Below are 16,941 nucleotides of genomic sequence, written 5' to 3' on the forward strand. Positions count from 1 at the left end.
GGGGGATGACTAACAAGCGGAGACCAATGACTATTCAATAAGTGACATGAGAGGAAAACTAACCCTTTATAGGAGAGGAGAGGGATCTATCTTAGAATAATTATTAAATTAGATACGATCAATTTTTTAAGAATAGTGAGGGCTGATGAGACTATACTTGCCATAACGAAAGGTTTAAGAGATAAGATGAGATGAGAAAAAAACAGAATGAGAGCAAAATAGGAAGAAATAGGAGGAAATATTGACCAAACTTTAGGGTTTATGATGCAATTGATGTGGAAATAATCGATGGGATAAGAGAGGCTTACGAAATAACGAGAAACAATTAATGACCAATCAATGGAGCAAACGGGCACAAAGCCATATGTATCTATTTCAAAACACGATAAGGTAAGAGAGAAGAGTTGAAGGGTTATCTAATACAAATCGAATTGATGGAAAATAAGGATTGATGCATAAGATTTTTTCTACATTGATAAGACTTACATTTAATTTATGAGAGATATTTTTGGAATCACAGAACCTTCCAAGAAAAATAAAAATTAAGATAATATTTAAAAAAAAATAAAAAAGTGACATTTGTATTTCTGAAAATCTCCAACATTAAATTGATAGACAATGTCATTATTATTAAATGATACTCCATGAGTATTGTATCCATTATATAAGAGAGCACATCACCCATGAAATATTTCACGGATGTTTCAGCCCGCCCAGACAGCTCTTGTGGGTCGTCGATATCCCCACCGTCGTCCCACTGGTTCACTTAGCAGGAGCTTCCCATGAAAGTTTTCATCGGTATCAATCATCCCACCCACTGATCCCTCCGTCCAATATTGATCAGGCGGACCAGATCAAGCATCAAGAAACGTGTCGACAAGCCTCGGGCGATCATGAATCTCTGCGTTACTTCTGGTGGTGGCTCGACAAAGGGAGATCAGATAGCAGCAGCGAGGAAAATTAATAGGGAAGACTGTGGTGATAGTCGCTATATCTTAGGAGTCAAAGAAGAGGAAGAAGAACCGAGGAGGAGAAGCCATGAGGAGCGGCGGACGAGACGAGCCTACGGGGAAGGAGATGAGCGGCGGCGGCGGCGGTGGCAGCGGCGGCCACGGTGGTAGCCCCAGTCCCAACCTCGAATGGAGATTCAACCAAACCCTTCGAAATGTTCAAGGGTTAGTGCGATCTTCCCTCATGATCCCCGTTTCGTTTAGCCCCTTTGGGCCTTTCCGGATCTTTAGATGCTACCGTGGAACCGAAACTAGATCTTTGGTGCCAATGTTAGTGCTGGATCGGGGAACGAGGATGGAATTCGGTAGATTTGTCTTTGTACGAGTTGAATTACATGACATATTTTGGATCTTGACGGGTTATTTTGCGTTTCTCTCTCGATTTTGATGGTGAAATAGGAGAATTGATCTGGTGTTTGTGGAAAAACGAGTTCTTAATTGCTTCAAAGCGATTACCAAAACAATTATCTTTCAGATCTGTTCATTTAGTGGCTAAGGGTTGCGAGCCAAACTCGACTGACTGTGTTCTTTCTTGTTTTCTCTGTAGATTCATGCACTCAGACATGACGTTAGGGTACCCAGTTAAGCCAAATTCAAATTTTGCTTGCTAATGCTTGTTGGGCTTGTTCGTATAATTTCAGTATGCACAGTTAAGTGGTGATATTAGTGGGTTTGATTAGGACTGCGGTGGCTCAAATATATTGGGCTACAATCGAGATCCAGCAGGATGTTGTTCATTTTCTTGTACGATCCATGGTAGTTAGTGAAATCTGCATGCATAATAAAGACAGTCCAACATGGGAGCTCTTGCTTGTGCTACTATGGCGTGAGCTTATTTTAATTTTGGACTTGCAAATAAAAAAAGTTTAAAATAAAGAGAATCAGACATGATAAAGGAATAGTGCAGAATTTTCATAAGATGAAATGTCTTCATTACTTTTATCATGGAAAAATGATTTTGCTAATCTTTTGTGTCGTCAAGTTGAACTTCTCTTAGCCTTGTTTGATGGAAATGGCATGTGAGCATTTAGACCTAGATGCATATGTTGTCTTCTTACATCTATTTTATCCAGGTTACTAAAAGGCCGCAGCTTTCCTGGCAAAGTTCTGCTGACTCGCAAATCTGAGCCTCTAAATGCTCATGCTTCACCTGAACACTCTCAAGAATTTGCAAGAAGGTACTCCGAAAATGATCATGAAGATGAATATGCTAGCAGTTCCTTTGAGGTAATTATGAATGTGCCTATGTTTGTTCCAGAATTACTTCTTGCATTTAGTATATCTACTAATAGTATCTTACTGCACAGGCAGAAGTTCAAGGTTCTGGAAGAACAACAAGCAATACAAACCTTCAGACAAACATATTGACGCCCAACAATGCTAATGCAGCACCAGATGCTCAAGGTTCTGTTTCTGGAGCTAGAGCCACAGATTCTGCAAGAGTTGCAAAATTTACAAAGGAGCTTTCTAGACCAGCTGTTATATTAGGTACATAAAGTTTCATCATATTTCTTTACTTTTGTGTCTAAGAAAACTCAGACTTCTTTTTTGTTTGTTCAGTTTGACCTTGTTTTTCTTTTCTTAGTAAATGTTTGACCTTGTTTCGGAGTTAGAATGTATATTTACCAAGTGTGTTTGTTATTGGGTTTTAGCTGGCAAGAAGGTAATTTTTCTAGTGGCATGAATGAAATAGATAACTGCCTGTGTGATCCACTGATCCTTATGGAATTCATGAGGCCACCATGAGTGTTGTTTGACTGGACCATTTAAGTCCTATATTGCTTCATTATAGCATGCATGGAATATGCAGCCACATATGATCTCCACATAAGCTTGAAATTCTGCCACATGAGTGCTATATAAGCATGAAAATGCTGTCACATGCATGGATAATTTTTGCCCTTACTACTATTATTTTTATTATATTTGTGATGTTGTAACTGCTTTTAGTTTTCTTATTAAGATCATTAAAGTAGCTTGGTAAGTGACTGAATATTATTACAATTTATTAATTTGGATAAACGACTGGCCAATGCAAGGGCGTTACCAGTGTACCATCTTGTAGGGGTTAATATATGTTGTCTTACTCTTGCAAGCAAGAATACTATTAAAATAATTCAAATCCTAGTCATTTAGATCATAAAGGAGGAACCTTACTGTGCTGCCAATGTCCAAACTTAACTATTTAATTTGGTTGTAGCAAATATTTACTACTTGTCTTATTTAACTAGATTATATGTTGCTTTGTTTGTAATTGATTTATTTATTTCTTCGCAGCATATAGGCTCATCTATGCTGATTGGAAATCCAGGAATCCATATTTGGAATTCAACAGAATAACTAGTAAACTATGTGCTTATCGATCACATGCTCCATTGGGGAGCTGATGCCTTATTATTGAGATGCTTAAGTCATCAACTATCTTAATGCTGTAAGTTAATGAGAAATATGCCCAGCAATCTAGAAATTTTCTGCTGCCATTGGTTTTGAAGATTGTTATGTATTAAGAATATTTTGACTATGTTAATTGCTAAGGGCTGTCCCAAGTTCAAAGGTTTGACTTTAGGAGACATTCTGATTGAAAAGATACCCAAATGAAGCAGAAATTGTAACTCTTGTTTTTCTTGCTAAAGGTGGAAGAGTATATAAATACTTTTGACCAGAGTTTTGAATACCGGTTCGTATCTGTGTACCGAGCTCTGCTCAGTATGGTATGTACTGGTATATATCGTCGGTATGTTAGGGCGTACTGATGGTACACCCTAAAACCTTAAAAATACCTTCATCTACCACGCCAGGGCGTACCGATTGGTATGCCTTGGTAACGGTCAAAATCCGAGGTGGTACCGGTTGGTACGTCTCGGTGCCGGTTAGTACGTCTCGGTTCCGGTCAAAACACTGGTACTGTCCGAGAAAGGATGGTTCGTGTACCGGTATCGCCCATACCGGGCAGTACACATCGAAATTGAGAACCCTGCTTTTGACTCCCTAATTTTTCTTTCAAGAATTTTTAGTTCATGTTTTTCTTTTCTTTATTTATATATGCTTTTAATTCATGTTTTTCTTTCCAGGGATGTTCACCTCTTGGCTATGTTAACATGCCAGAAATTCTTGTACACCTACAGTTTCAGTTAGATATGTGTTAGCATACATGCACACTTGCTTTATTTGCAAGTCATTCGAGTTTACGAAGAAGAAAATATTGTCTCAAAATAGGCTGGAAAAAAGTGGTCTGTTGTGATAGACAATGCCAAGTATCATGTCTGTGTTACAGTTGCAGTTTACCTTAAACCTTTTGACGTCAAGTTGGTCTTCTTTTATTTCTTCAATTGCTTTTAACAGATTAGACTTTTCGTATATCATACAAATCAATGAACTTATTCATATTTATGCAGAGAAATTGCGTGAACTTTCTTGGAGTGGTGTACCCCCATATATGCGACCTGATATATGGAGGCTTCTTTTGGTATATCTTAAACTTCTGCAACTTCAGTGATAGCTTTGTCTTATGATTCAAGACCTGAACCATCCTACTGTCATGGGAATTTTGTGTTTATAGTTGCTATTTCATTACTCTCAATCTGTTCTCTGGATTCTGCAAAATGTCTGTATATCCATTGGAGAATGCTACTGTATATGCATCTTATCGATGCTTTTCTATACAGTAGGACATAGGCAGGTCAGAAGTTGCTTTTGTTTCAACTGTAAAAGAAGGAAAGACTATTATTATCAGTATGATCAGTAGTCATGACTTAGAAGGACAAATGGTTGACTGATTATATAGACTTTTGATCTTTGTAACATTTATTGCGAGTGTATGCCTGTTACTTGAAACTTGTTTATGCCATACTTTAGTGGCTAAGCCATGATATTAAATTACCATCTCCTAATGCTCACTGCTTGCTTATCCATCAAATTGCTGATAATTGGAAAAAGGGTACTAGCCATCTTCCGTTTTCCATCTTCCTTGAAGTAGAAGCTTTGCTAAAGTTTAAGAAGGAATATGTTTTATCGAAAATGGTATTCTCTCACACAAATTCTGTTCAATGAATAAGAGCAAGATGTAAAAGTAATCACAAATAATTAAAGAAATTTTTTATCCAGTTGGTCTTTAGTTAAAACACAAGACAATATTATGATGCTTACATGATATATGCTTTATCTCAGGGAAGTGATCAAAATGTAACTAAGCAAGATAGTAACTGAAATTAAGTGTTTAAACAAGAAATGAAGTTTTGCATGCAATCCAAACATGATATTAACCCCAGATACCCAAAAGGAAACTGTAAGTAAAGAAGAATGGAGAAGATACATACTTGAGATCAATCGATCATGGTCCAGCCAAACGGGCCATTGTTCACTCTTAGGCTTTTTGAATTCTTGATGCCAATTATTGCACCACTTAGTCCTCTTTTGCTGGTGCAGACCAAATTGATTACATTAATGTTTTATTTAATTCAGACAACATTGCAATAGCCACAACAGGGACTTCCTCTTAGGACACTCTCAGCCCACGAGAAATCAACATAACAAGGTATTCCTCTTTTCATAAGTTCAAAAGCAAAACCTGATGACATCATCCAGAGGCTATCCTCTTGAGAAATCTTCTCAGTCAAGAGAAAAACCAAAGACACAAGATTACAAGAATAGAAGCACTTTATTACAACAACGTTCTGTTTCTCTCTAAAATCTAGTTTATATAGAAGAAAATAAACAAGGGTAAGCTCCAGAAGAATTTTAGTTGTAATTCAATATGATATATTAAAAAAGCTTAAATATGCAAATTTCTTACTATAAGAGTTGGTTCAAGGTTTCTTTGAGGAGAGGTAGGGACTTAGATAGTAAGATGTACCTATAGTTTTATCTCAAAACTTGCCAAAATAAGGAGCCAATATGTTACTTCTGCAATATCTAAGCTTAGCAACTACCTAATAAAGAGTTCACTAGTAGTAGGCAGAACCTCTGTCAAATTGAACAGATGCTAGAATTACTTCTGTCATGTTGGTGAAGCCACTTTTAGAGGTTAGTGTTGACAATATCTGCTATTGACTCTTTGGTGGAGCTAGCGGTGCTTCTCCTAGAGGCCAACATTGCCTCCACTAGTATTTTATGAAGTCCTCAAGCTTCCGACTGCCTAATGGAGCCAATTGCCCAAAATTGGTGGTTTCTTGGCAGAGCCATGGTTGGTGCCAATGAACCTACTGCTACGATTTTGAGAAACCCTCGTTTGATATCTAACCAAGAGTACATATTTTGTAAATTCATGACAAAATAACACTCAAAACCATTACATTAAATTAATGCAGATAAATATATCTCTTCTTTAAATTGGCACACATTGTCTTAATCTCGACTACTTCAGAATCAATACCAATTCATATTCATTATTTGCTTTTCAATTTGATTGTTGAAAATTATTTGTTCTCTATAGTGATTTGATGGTTCATCATGATGGTCCAGGTTCATCTTGGTCCGTACTGTTACCATCTTAACAAACTCATTAGTTCTAACTCATCAATCATGTCTAGTATCATCATAATAAGAATGTTGATAAGGTTTGATGCCCTTTGTGGTCTGAATGCATGGAGCATATCCATCTATAGAATCTCAAAAGGTGTTTGTAGTTCCTATTGTGGTGCATGAGCCAATTCAATATATGGCTTCCTTTATTACTATAGCTTTTCACCATCAGGATGGATTTGTATTCCTTTGCTGGAAAAGTAGAAAGTACGGTACCATGTTGTTTTTGCTAGTGCATAATGGAAATGTATCTATTGCCAAAACAAAGTTGCAATATTGATGCCACAAAAAGAGTAATTAACACTAGTCTGCAGATAATAAACTGAAGTGTAATCTAATTTTTTTTCAGCATGGAAAACTTTCTTCCACTATCATTGTGAAATTGGGGTTTTGGCTTCTAAAAATAGTTGAAACTGATGAAGCATTGTTATTATCATGAACTAGCATTTTAGCAACTTGTTGGGTCTGGCATCGAGTCTATATAGTTAAGTTTGTTATTTCTCTTTTTGATAGTTATTTACCTTGATTTCTGTGATCAGACCCCATGTTCTCTTGGTTCCATTTGACATATACCAGATTTTGTTTACGGGTCATATCATCACCATTTTTGTGCTTTGAAATTTCTCTTCAGTTGCACTAATCTACTGCATAATGTTCTCTTCCACATTTGAGATTTAAGAATCAGCTGAAAACAGGGATATGCACCTCCTAATTCAGATAGACGTGATGGAGTTTTGGCTAGAAAAAGACTCGAGTATGTTGATTGTGTCTCTCAGTATTATGACATTCCCGACTCTGAACGTTCAGATGATGAGATTAACATGCTTCGCCAGGTTTAGTCATTCATCTAGATCTGATGCTTTTGGGAGCATGGGTTCAAAATTCTGGGTGTATTTATATATTAACTCCGCACTATTTTTTTTTTGTCAGATAGCTGTTGACTGCCCAAGAACAGTACCTGATGTCACTTTCTTCCAGCATTCTCAGATTCAGAAATCCTTGGAACGCATTCTTTATACATGGTTAGATTTCATAGCAGATTCTGTTGTCTGATGTTGAATAGGTTGAATTGCCTGTATCAGTCATTTAGAATTTCTTGGATACCTCCATGTTTCTTTGATGTCTTCATATGCATATTTCTTGAAAGATTAAATTGCCATTTTAAGGGGTATGCTTTGGCAAAAGAGGTATATTCAATATAAGTGTTATGCTTATTTCCTGTATGTAAAATATAAACATGATATATATTAAATATACGGTGACCACTGTGTTGGGCCAACTTTTTATGTTTGTTTCTTGTAATTTACTTTAATACCATATTATCAGTTGTTAAAGCAAGTAAAACATGATCGTGCTCTTTTCACTAGGTGGTGGTTGGCAAAAGTAGGATCTGTTGGTTCTGTTCTCCAATTTAAGCACGTGTTCAGTTAGGTCTGAATAAATCTACCAGATTCGGATTTCTTTATCTACTACCAATTGGACTCACTTAAATGGTAGATGTCATTCTATAACTTGTCATTTTTAGCTTTAATTGTGTCAAGAAACTGTTTTTTTTAATTATATATTGTTTCATATAAAATAAGGGTCGCATTTCTTGAGACATATCAGATTTATTTGGCTATATCAGCTTTCAATTTCTTCAAAAGATATTTTTATTTTTGTTTTCTCCATTAGAACATAAATTAGGAGTGTGTACCGCAAAATGTTGTTAAACTCACGAGGCCTAGTGAGTCGGGTCAGATCTAGTAACATAAAAAGGGTGGAATCGGTAAAATCGGTCAACATGGATGAGTCAACTCGAGTTTATCGTGTCAACTCAGTTGACTTTATATAAAAAGAAAAAAAAACTCACCTCAAAGACGAACAGGCATGTGATATGGAGTGAACCCTAGCCTCACAATGAGAGGGTGCTACGAACATCACCAACCACCCATTCAACATCGTCACTTCTCTTCCACAATCCGTAAGAGAAAAATATTAAAATTTAGACCAAATCTAGAATTATTAAAACTTAGAGCAAACTTAGTAACTCTAGTGTAGATTTTTTTTTTTTTTTTTTGTCTTCATGAACAATTAACTACTATATGTAATTCATTGTCTTTCATTTGTTGCATGAGATAACCATTTTATTGTAGTGTTTTTTCATATGTTTATTAACTATTATATGTTCATTTGTTGTGCAATACTATCTTTGTCAAAATATTTTGATCCAAGAGAAAAAAATGCTCTTGGAGTTGGTTGGAATTATGGGATTAAACTTAAAAACAATCCAAGGAAAATCAAATGTACATTCTATAAGAAGATCACCTCGGATGGGATCTACATGTACTCAAAAAGATATTGTGGTATGTAAAAGTGTGACTGACAATGTTAGAAAATAAATGATACACGTATTGGGAAGCTTATGACACAGAAAAAGAAATTTATGAGAATGAGGAGGATGAAGAGGAAGATGAAATTGTTTAAAAAAGAAAAGAATATTGTCGAAAAGAAATATTGTGGAGTCTTTGTAAAAAAGATGATTAATTCTCATTTGAGTATCACTCAAACAATCCTTAACCAGTTGTTTAAAAGAGATTTAAGAGATGAGGAATGACAACAAATTGTCAGAGTTTTTTACACCTGTCATTCCATTTAGTTGTGTTAAATATTTTGAATTCATGAAAATGCTTCAATTAGTTGGAAAGTTTGGCTGTGGATTTAGGGTTTAGAATTAATGAGAACAGGAAACCTCCTTATCATCCATCTTTTCATGAGATCAGGAAAACATTTTACAAAAGGGAGTGAAAAATATTTTGGAATTAAGTGAGGAGTATAAAGTCAAACAAAAGAAAACATTGTTCAGTTATGTCTGATTGGTGGATGGATAATATATTTTCTTGTGAATAATCCTAAGGACATTGTTCTTTTATTATTTATGGATGCATCTAATATTTCTAAAGTGGTTGAAAAAGTTTTTAAAATGTTAGATGAAACAGTAGAAAAGGTTGGTAAAGAAAATCTAAATCATTATTGATAATTCTATAAATTATAAGACGAGATGTTGGTCTAAAAAACAAAGAGATTATTTTGGACCCCTTGTGTTATCCATTGTATTGATTTAATCTTTGAAGAATTAAAAAGAAAGTTAAATGTTCATCATGCGATCATTGCTAAAGAAAGAAGAGCTATATCAGTCATCTATTCAAGAATTATACTTACTTGAGATGCTTCACTAATGGTAATGATTTGATTCTCAACAGCTTATTAAACTCTGGGGTGTCTTAGCTGAAAGATGCATTGATGAATATGTCTACATTTACAGAAGTCCAGTATGTTTGCATCAATCACTGAGGAAGAAAGGTTTAACAATTAGTTTTAGATAGTAAATTTTGCAGAGATATCATTATGTGTTTTAAAGTTGCATTACCTCATATCAAGATTCTTCAAATAATGGATTCTGATGAAAGACCGACAATGAGATTTATTTATAAGGGAATGAATCAGAGAAAATCCAACTCAATTTTAATAATATTTTATTTTTTTATATTATTATTTATTATATAATAATTAATGTAAGTTTATTTTCTATGTTATGTAGATATGAGTCTATGTGGAAAATTGTTGATGAGAGATAGGATGTACAACTTCAAAGACCATTACATACAGTTGGATAATATTTGATTTCTCGATTCATACAGCATGATGGTGAAGTCAAAAGAGGATTTTCTAATTGTTTAACAAAAATGGTGTTTGCTAAAGATGAAATACACAAGATTGATATACAACTTATACTGTTTAAAGATGTAAGTTAATTACTTGATATTGAACTTGCAATCATGGCAAGAGACAAAGAGCTTCCGGCTAAATGGTGGGAATCCTATGGAAATGAATGTCCATAGTTATAAAGATTTGCTATAAAAATACTCAAATTAAGATGCAGCTCCTGGATGTTAACGTAATTGAAGTGCATTTGAAATGGTTAATATTTATTATTTAATTAATAATATTTATTTATTAAAATAGCATCGTTATTATCATTCTTATCTTTTATTTTGATTTTCATTTTTTTTTCTAGGTTCATATAAACCAAGGTTTTTAATTTCGAATGATGCCGCCCGTACCGGGCAGTACCATCGATTGGGGTTGTTTCCGCCCTATTACCACACGAAATCGGTCGGTGACGATCGATTTCGACCGTTAATCGACCGTCACTGCTCGCTACGGGACGGTATTAGTTGAGGGAAAAGGAAGAAGAGGGAGAAGAAAAGGGAGAACCTAGAGATCCGGCGCCACTCTCCCTCGATGATCCCGATCCGTCGCCACCCTCCCTCGTCGAACGCCGTAGATGATATGTTGCCTCCTCGTCGTCGCCGAGGCTTCGCAGGGAGAAGAAAAGGCAACGTCACCTCGACAACGTCGCCCTTTTTTTATTTTTTAACTTATTATATATATATATATATATATATATATATATATATATATATATATATATATATATATATATATATATATATATATATATATATATATATATATATTGAGTGGTATGTCAGAACGTACCGCTTGGTATATTCGTACCGTATCGAGCTGATCTTGATACTCCAGTACAGTACGAAATTGCGAACCTTGATATAAACCGTATATATTGTTTGCATTAAAATAAAATGAACAATTTGGTGTTTGTGATAAATTTAAAAGGATGACCTGCCAAGAAATGAGAACTGAAAGTGTTACTTTTGATGAACTTTCTAATAGATAATAGAAGATAAATGAATAAAAAAATTGGCTTGACAATCTGGGTGATACATCAAATGAAGATAAATGAATAAAAAAGGATGGGGATCAAGAGGTAACTGATTTTGAAGAGATATTGAGTTTGAAATTATTTATTTTGAATATATTTGTTTTTATTTGAGTTTAATATTAAATATTATATCCATGTAATATGTTTTTGATGATTCATATGAGTTATCATATGTGATGTTATAAATTATAACTTGATTATTAATCATTTGATGGAAGTATACAAAATTGTTGGTTCATTACTGTGATGAAAATATATATTTTTGAGTTGCTTGAGCAAGTTAAAATATTTTTAATTATTACAATGAAGCTGCCATCACTAATACAAATATACAATCACTCTTTTACTAAATAAATATTATTCTTGAGTTGAGTTATCTGAGTCATAAGACCAATCTACCATTATATACTTGAAAAAAACATTTATCGATTTCTTTAAGTATATGTATGTTTCTTAAAATTATTTATTTTTATTTTTTTTAAGTTGTAGGATCTTACGATCCAAGTTTGCAACTCCCTTTACCATCTTAGGTAGGTAGGAAAGGGAGTTTAACAACCTTGGTACATAACGCATGATGAGAATTAAAAGGATTCATGCTTCTAACTAGATGTTTATGTTTGCAAATCCTATTCATCAAATAAATTTTCTTGTTGTATTGTTTTGTCCTCAAATTTTTATTTGAAGTGCCAAAAGTAAATTTTGCACAAAGTTGTTCTTTTTCATATTCAGAAAATATAAGTTGCACTGAAAAATGAACACTGACCTTTTTTCAAACTCAGGGCTATTCGTCATCCAGCAAGTGGATATGTTCAAGGAATCAATGATCTTGTCACGCCGTTTCTGATTGTATCCTTATCTGAACATCTAAATGGCAGCATGGAGAATTGGTCTATTTCAGATCTTTCTCCACAGAAAATTTCTAATATAGAAGCTGATTGCTATTGGTGTCTCTCAAAACTGCTCGATGGCATGCAAGATCATTACACATTTGCACAACCAGGAATTCAGCGCCTTGTTTTCAGACTGCGAGAGCTGGTTCGGCGAATAGACGGTACTTTCAACTTTTGTCATTGTCCCTTTGCATTTTGATTCACCCATAACACAGCCTTAATTTCAACTTTTCAGTCCCAGAAGAATGCTATGGCAAGGTCTATGCACTGATCTTTCTTCCCCTTGTATTGGATCTTTAATCCCAATGATCCACAGTTGGCTCCACAGTAACAGTTATAAGTTCCTTCTTGCCACCATTTTTCCATTAAGAGAATCAACCTCCTGTATTTCTTGAGCCATCATGCATTTTTCTTCTTCTTTCTTGAGTCCTTTTGGTCCTTGTTATCCTTGGCAACACTACCTTGTTCCAGTATTTTCTTCTTGACACTACTAACTTTCAGAGTTGCTGTTTCTTTCCAATCCAACGATTTGATTCACAAATTATGATTTTTTTTCTTATCATAAATTTTATGAAATTTCTGGTTCAACTTAGGGGTATTTAATGGTTAGAAACATACAGGCATCTTTCCATTTTAAACATATGTATTAATGCCAGTTTGTGTGATGCAATATGAAATGTTAGAGACATTTTCTCAAAGAACTAGGATATAAAATTATTATCACAGCATATGTACTATGAAACAATAATCTATATTTGTCATGGTTGCAACTTTAAAATTGAGTTATCCATTTTTTAGCATATAACATTCTATAAGGAAAACATAACTTCCAAGTTGATCTCTCGAGTATACTTGTTTCTTGCTTCAATCAGTCTCTGTGAATTTTGCCCCTCGTATCTATATCTTTCACAATAGGTTTTGAGTTTTGTAATATCGCCATAATGATTGTTGTCCTTTAATGTTTTGCCATAAGAACCTGTGTCCAAACACATGGAGGAGCAAGGGCTTGAGTTTCTGCAATTTGCTTTTCGGTGGTTCAATTGTCTCCTAATACGTGAGGTTGGCTTGATACTTAAATATGTGTCCTTATATAATGTGGTAATTACTTAAATTGCTAATTAAAGTTTCCTGCCTTTATAGATCCCTTTCCATTTGGTCACTCGTCTGTGGGATACCTATCTTGCTGAAGGAGATTCATTGCCAGAATTCCTTGTATACATATCTGCAAGTTTGCTATTGACGGTAAGTTGAAGTTTGTTGGTTAACTATGCTATTTTCATCTGAATATCATCCATATTTGATTACTAGGTGCAACATGAGTTGTATAGTCCTCTGAAAATCATATTACCAATGACAATGGTTCTATTCTTGCTTTTAGTATGATTTATGTGGGAAATTTTTTTTGTTTCTTAAATTGTGCGACTGTCGTTAGATTCAACTGTTTGTTTATTGTATGAGTTTATGGATTGTGAATGTTATAGTGTAAATGAATAGAATGTGGACATTTTATCTTCTAGGCATTATTCAACAGCCTAATCAATTAAGCTCATATAATCACATTTGATTAAGTTGGTAAAAAATTAATAATCAATTAGCAGAATATAAAATGAGTGTACAATGATATTGTTGTTTCCAATAAAACAAAGTACAAGAAGATAAGGAATGAAAATCATTCCTTATGAGACACCACGATTTTGGTTGACAATCGTTCTGTTTTCCGACTCTTCCTTTTTTTTGGTAGTATAATTGTATTTTATTGAATTCATGTGAGACACCATGATTTATCAAAAACAAGAGGATAGAATTCAAAGTTTTTTGAATTTTTCAAGTTGATCTAAGGAGATTTGTTAGTTAATAGGATCAGACTTGGTTTCACTCAAGATTCACCTTACTGTGGCAATATGGGTGGTATATACCAGTTTGATAGGGGACTGGTACAGACAATTCATTAGTATGCCCCCTTGTACCATATGCTAGTATGCATGGTATGGCTCGGTTCAGCTTAGTATGTACCGTACCAATAGCTAGTCGGCACATCGGTACGGATCGGTAAGACGAACAATGGTTCCAATTATAAAAGAAACGTCAAGTATTGGTTCCAAGGTTTATTGAAACAATTAAGAACATAGTTTGTTTGAGACCAATCCAATTTTGGTTTTCTCAACCTCAGTCAAAACTAATTGAAATAGAGGTTGTGTTTCACTTCCAAGTCTTAGAATAGCATAACTATCTAATGTTTCTCTTTTGAAGAGAATAAATGCCACTGAGACATGACCTGGTAAGATAAAAGCAAAATTTTCCTTTTTTTTCTATTGGATGTCATCTAGTCAGCTTTGTTGTAATAACGTAAAAACGGGATGAATTTTTCTTGAGTCTTTCATGCTTTAATGATGCCATATGAAATTCCTGAAGTGTTAAATGGAGGAATGACTTCCAGATATTATCATCTTTAGATCCCCCTGCTGGTTGCAATTTTTCTTGCCCAAATATCCAGTGAAATAAATTATTTTTTAACATGATGGGTTCTGGATGTAGGAAGCTGTAGTAAAATTATGTTGATATCTGAGTCAGGACTGAGTTAATGGTGCTTGGAATCCCTGATTTTGTTATCTTGATGTTAATAATTGACCAAGGGAACTCATGTCTTACTATGCTTTATTAACCTTTTGTGTTGACTTGTCTATCCACCACACAGGAATGATTCTTTCTTTAGATCTGAGACAAATTAGGTTCCAGTTGCCTTTCTTGAAATCAGTCCAGTTGATTACCTATTGTTGCAAATATTTATTGTCCAACCATGATACAAGAAACTACAATTGAGTATGTAACAGTGGAAATCAGCTATGACAACAAGAGAATGTTTTTCATGCTCCCCTTTAGTGGTTGTTGCCTGCGTCTGAATTTAATTTTGTTGGCATCAGTGTTTGTTTTGCAATGGGTGGTGCATGTAAACACTTGCTCGTGATTTGAAATGTCACAGACGTTCCTGTCAACTATAGGCATTTGACTATTAGCCTGTCTGAGTTTTTTTTATCCTTATTATTGGCATGGAGAATTGCAAAATTCTAAAAACTTATTTTACATGTTTCAGTGGTCAGATCAGCTCCAAAAGCTTGATTTCCAAGAGATGGTCATGTTCCTCCAACACCTTCCCACGGAGGACTGGACTCACCATGAGCTCGAGATGGTCCTCTCCAGAGCTTTCATGTGGCACACCATGTTCAGCAGCTCTCCAAGTCATCTAGCTAGCTAGAATATCTCTTTTTTTCTTTGGATCCAACATATAACGTTCCTCGACTACCAATCTCGCATGCCTATCGGAGTAGGTTATTTTTCTCTTTTTTTCTTTTTCTTTGGGTCTTTCCATCTGTTTTATTGTAATGAGTGATTGTTGAAGGCCAGAAATTGAATGTTCATTGTTGCTTGTAACTTCTATGTTCCAAAGTTGTATATCTTCCACCATCTGTATGAAAAATTGAGAGAGACTCACACTTAAAATGACTAACCGAGCAGTTTGGTTATCTAACTTTTGTAATCTGTACTCCAAGCTTTTTATCCATGACAATTGTTTCATCTTTTTTTTGTGCCCTTATCTTGCTCTTATCCAAATGCTTCCCAAATTGGGTATTTCTCAAACTTAATTAGTCATTGGCTTTTTTCATATTTTGTGATTAAGTTAAAGATATTACTTTCAAAGGAATGGAAAATTGGTGACAGCAGAAGTGGTTGCCCAGATCACCAAACTTGTCCTTGTAATAATAGGGATTGGTAACATTTCATTGATTTTATCGATGGAATATACAACATATGACAGTACGACGATGTGGGTGGCTATTGTGGTGGTTGGCTCTATCGATGTCGATCTGAACAATGACGATCGTGGTGGGTGTGACGATCGTGATAGCAACAACGATTTGATGATGGTGGTGATAGATCTCAAGAATGCCCTTGGAGATGGATGGGGTGGAGTCCCAAAGGTGGAGATTGAGGAACTTCTACGACTTCTTACAAGAGGAGGATGAGAAAAATGAGGGAAAGCGACGATGAGAGGTGAGGCAAAGGGAGAGAAGGAAGAGGACAAGAACGATGGCTACTTTGCATCATCCAACATATGTATCGTGGTCGCTTTGCATTTGCAAAGATACCACTTTGCATTTGTGTATATCGCACCACTCTATATTTGTGTCTGTGAGATGCAAGGCCTTTGCCTCACCTCTTGCCTATGCAGATGTAGAGCGACACCGACACAGATGCAAGACAATGTAGCACGACCATCATCCTTGCCCTCTTCCTCATCTCCCTTTGCCTCACATCTCATCGTTGCTCTCTATCCTCTTCCTCCTTCGGCATCGTTCTACATCTGCATCGGCGTAAGGTGAGGCATCTACGTTGGCAGGATGCAAGGCCTTTGCTCTATCTCTCGTCGACGTAGATGCAAAGCAACACTGACATAGATGTAGGACGATGCAAAGCAACCATCATCTTCATCCTCTTCCTCCTCTCTATTTGTCTCCCTTCTCGTTGCCATTCTCCCTCCTCTTCCTCCTCTGGTGTTATTTTATATCTATGTCGACAAGTGAGGCCTTTACCTCACCTTTCGTCGATGCAAATGCAGAGCGATATCGATGTAGATACAAAACGATGCAGAGTGGCCATCATCCTCATCCTCTTCCTCTTCTCCCTTCGCCTCACCTTTTATCGTTGCTCTCCCTTCTCTTCCTCTTCCTCCTATAAG

At 35.4% G+C, this 16,941-nt stretch overlaps 1 protein-coding gene across 1 annotated transcript; it reads left to right on the forward strand.

The window, feature by feature from the left end:
* The first annotated feature begins 929 nt into the window (after window positions 1-929).
* LOC135652106 (GTPase-activating protein GYP1-like) lies at window positions 930-15,779 on the forward strand. Its single transcript, XM_065172805.1, has 10 exons — window positions 930-1,175; window positions 2,084-2,237; window positions 2,318-2,498; window positions 4,406-4,476; window positions 7,226-7,363; window positions 7,461-7,552; window positions 12,096-12,367; window positions 13,180-13,265; window positions 13,347-13,448; window positions 15,298-15,779. Exons 1-10 carry the CDS (start codon window positions 1,039-1,041, stop codon window positions 15,457-15,459), a joined length of 1,395 nt encoding a protein of 464 aa, XP_065028877.1. The 5' UTR covers window positions 930-1,038; the 3' UTR covers window positions 15,460-15,779.
* The last annotated feature ends 1,162 nt before the right edge of the window (window positions 15,780-16,941 follow it).

Source organism: Musa acuminata, chromosome BXJ3-11 (genome assembly GCF_036884655.1).
Source record: "Musa acuminata AAA Group cultivar baxijiao chromosome BXJ3-11, Cavendish_Baxijiao_AAA, whole genome shotgun sequence".
Classification (NCBI taxonomy): Eukaryota; Viridiplantae; Streptophyta; class Magnoliopsida; order Zingiberales; family Musaceae; genus Musa; species Musa acuminata.

Coding starts and splice junctions, on each gene's coding strand:
- LOC135652106 (XM_065172805.1), top strand. CDS start 1,039: ATGAGGAGCGGCGGACGAGACGAGCCTACGGGGAAGGAGATGAGCGGC. Junction 2,499..4,405: donor TAGACCAGCTGTTATATTAG/GTACATAAAGTT, acceptor ATATTTATGCAG/AGAAATTGCGTGAACTTTCT. Junction 13,266..13,346: donor ATTGTCTCCTAATACGTGAG/GTTGGCTTGATA, acceptor CTGCCTTTATAG/ATCCCTTTCCATTTGGTCAC.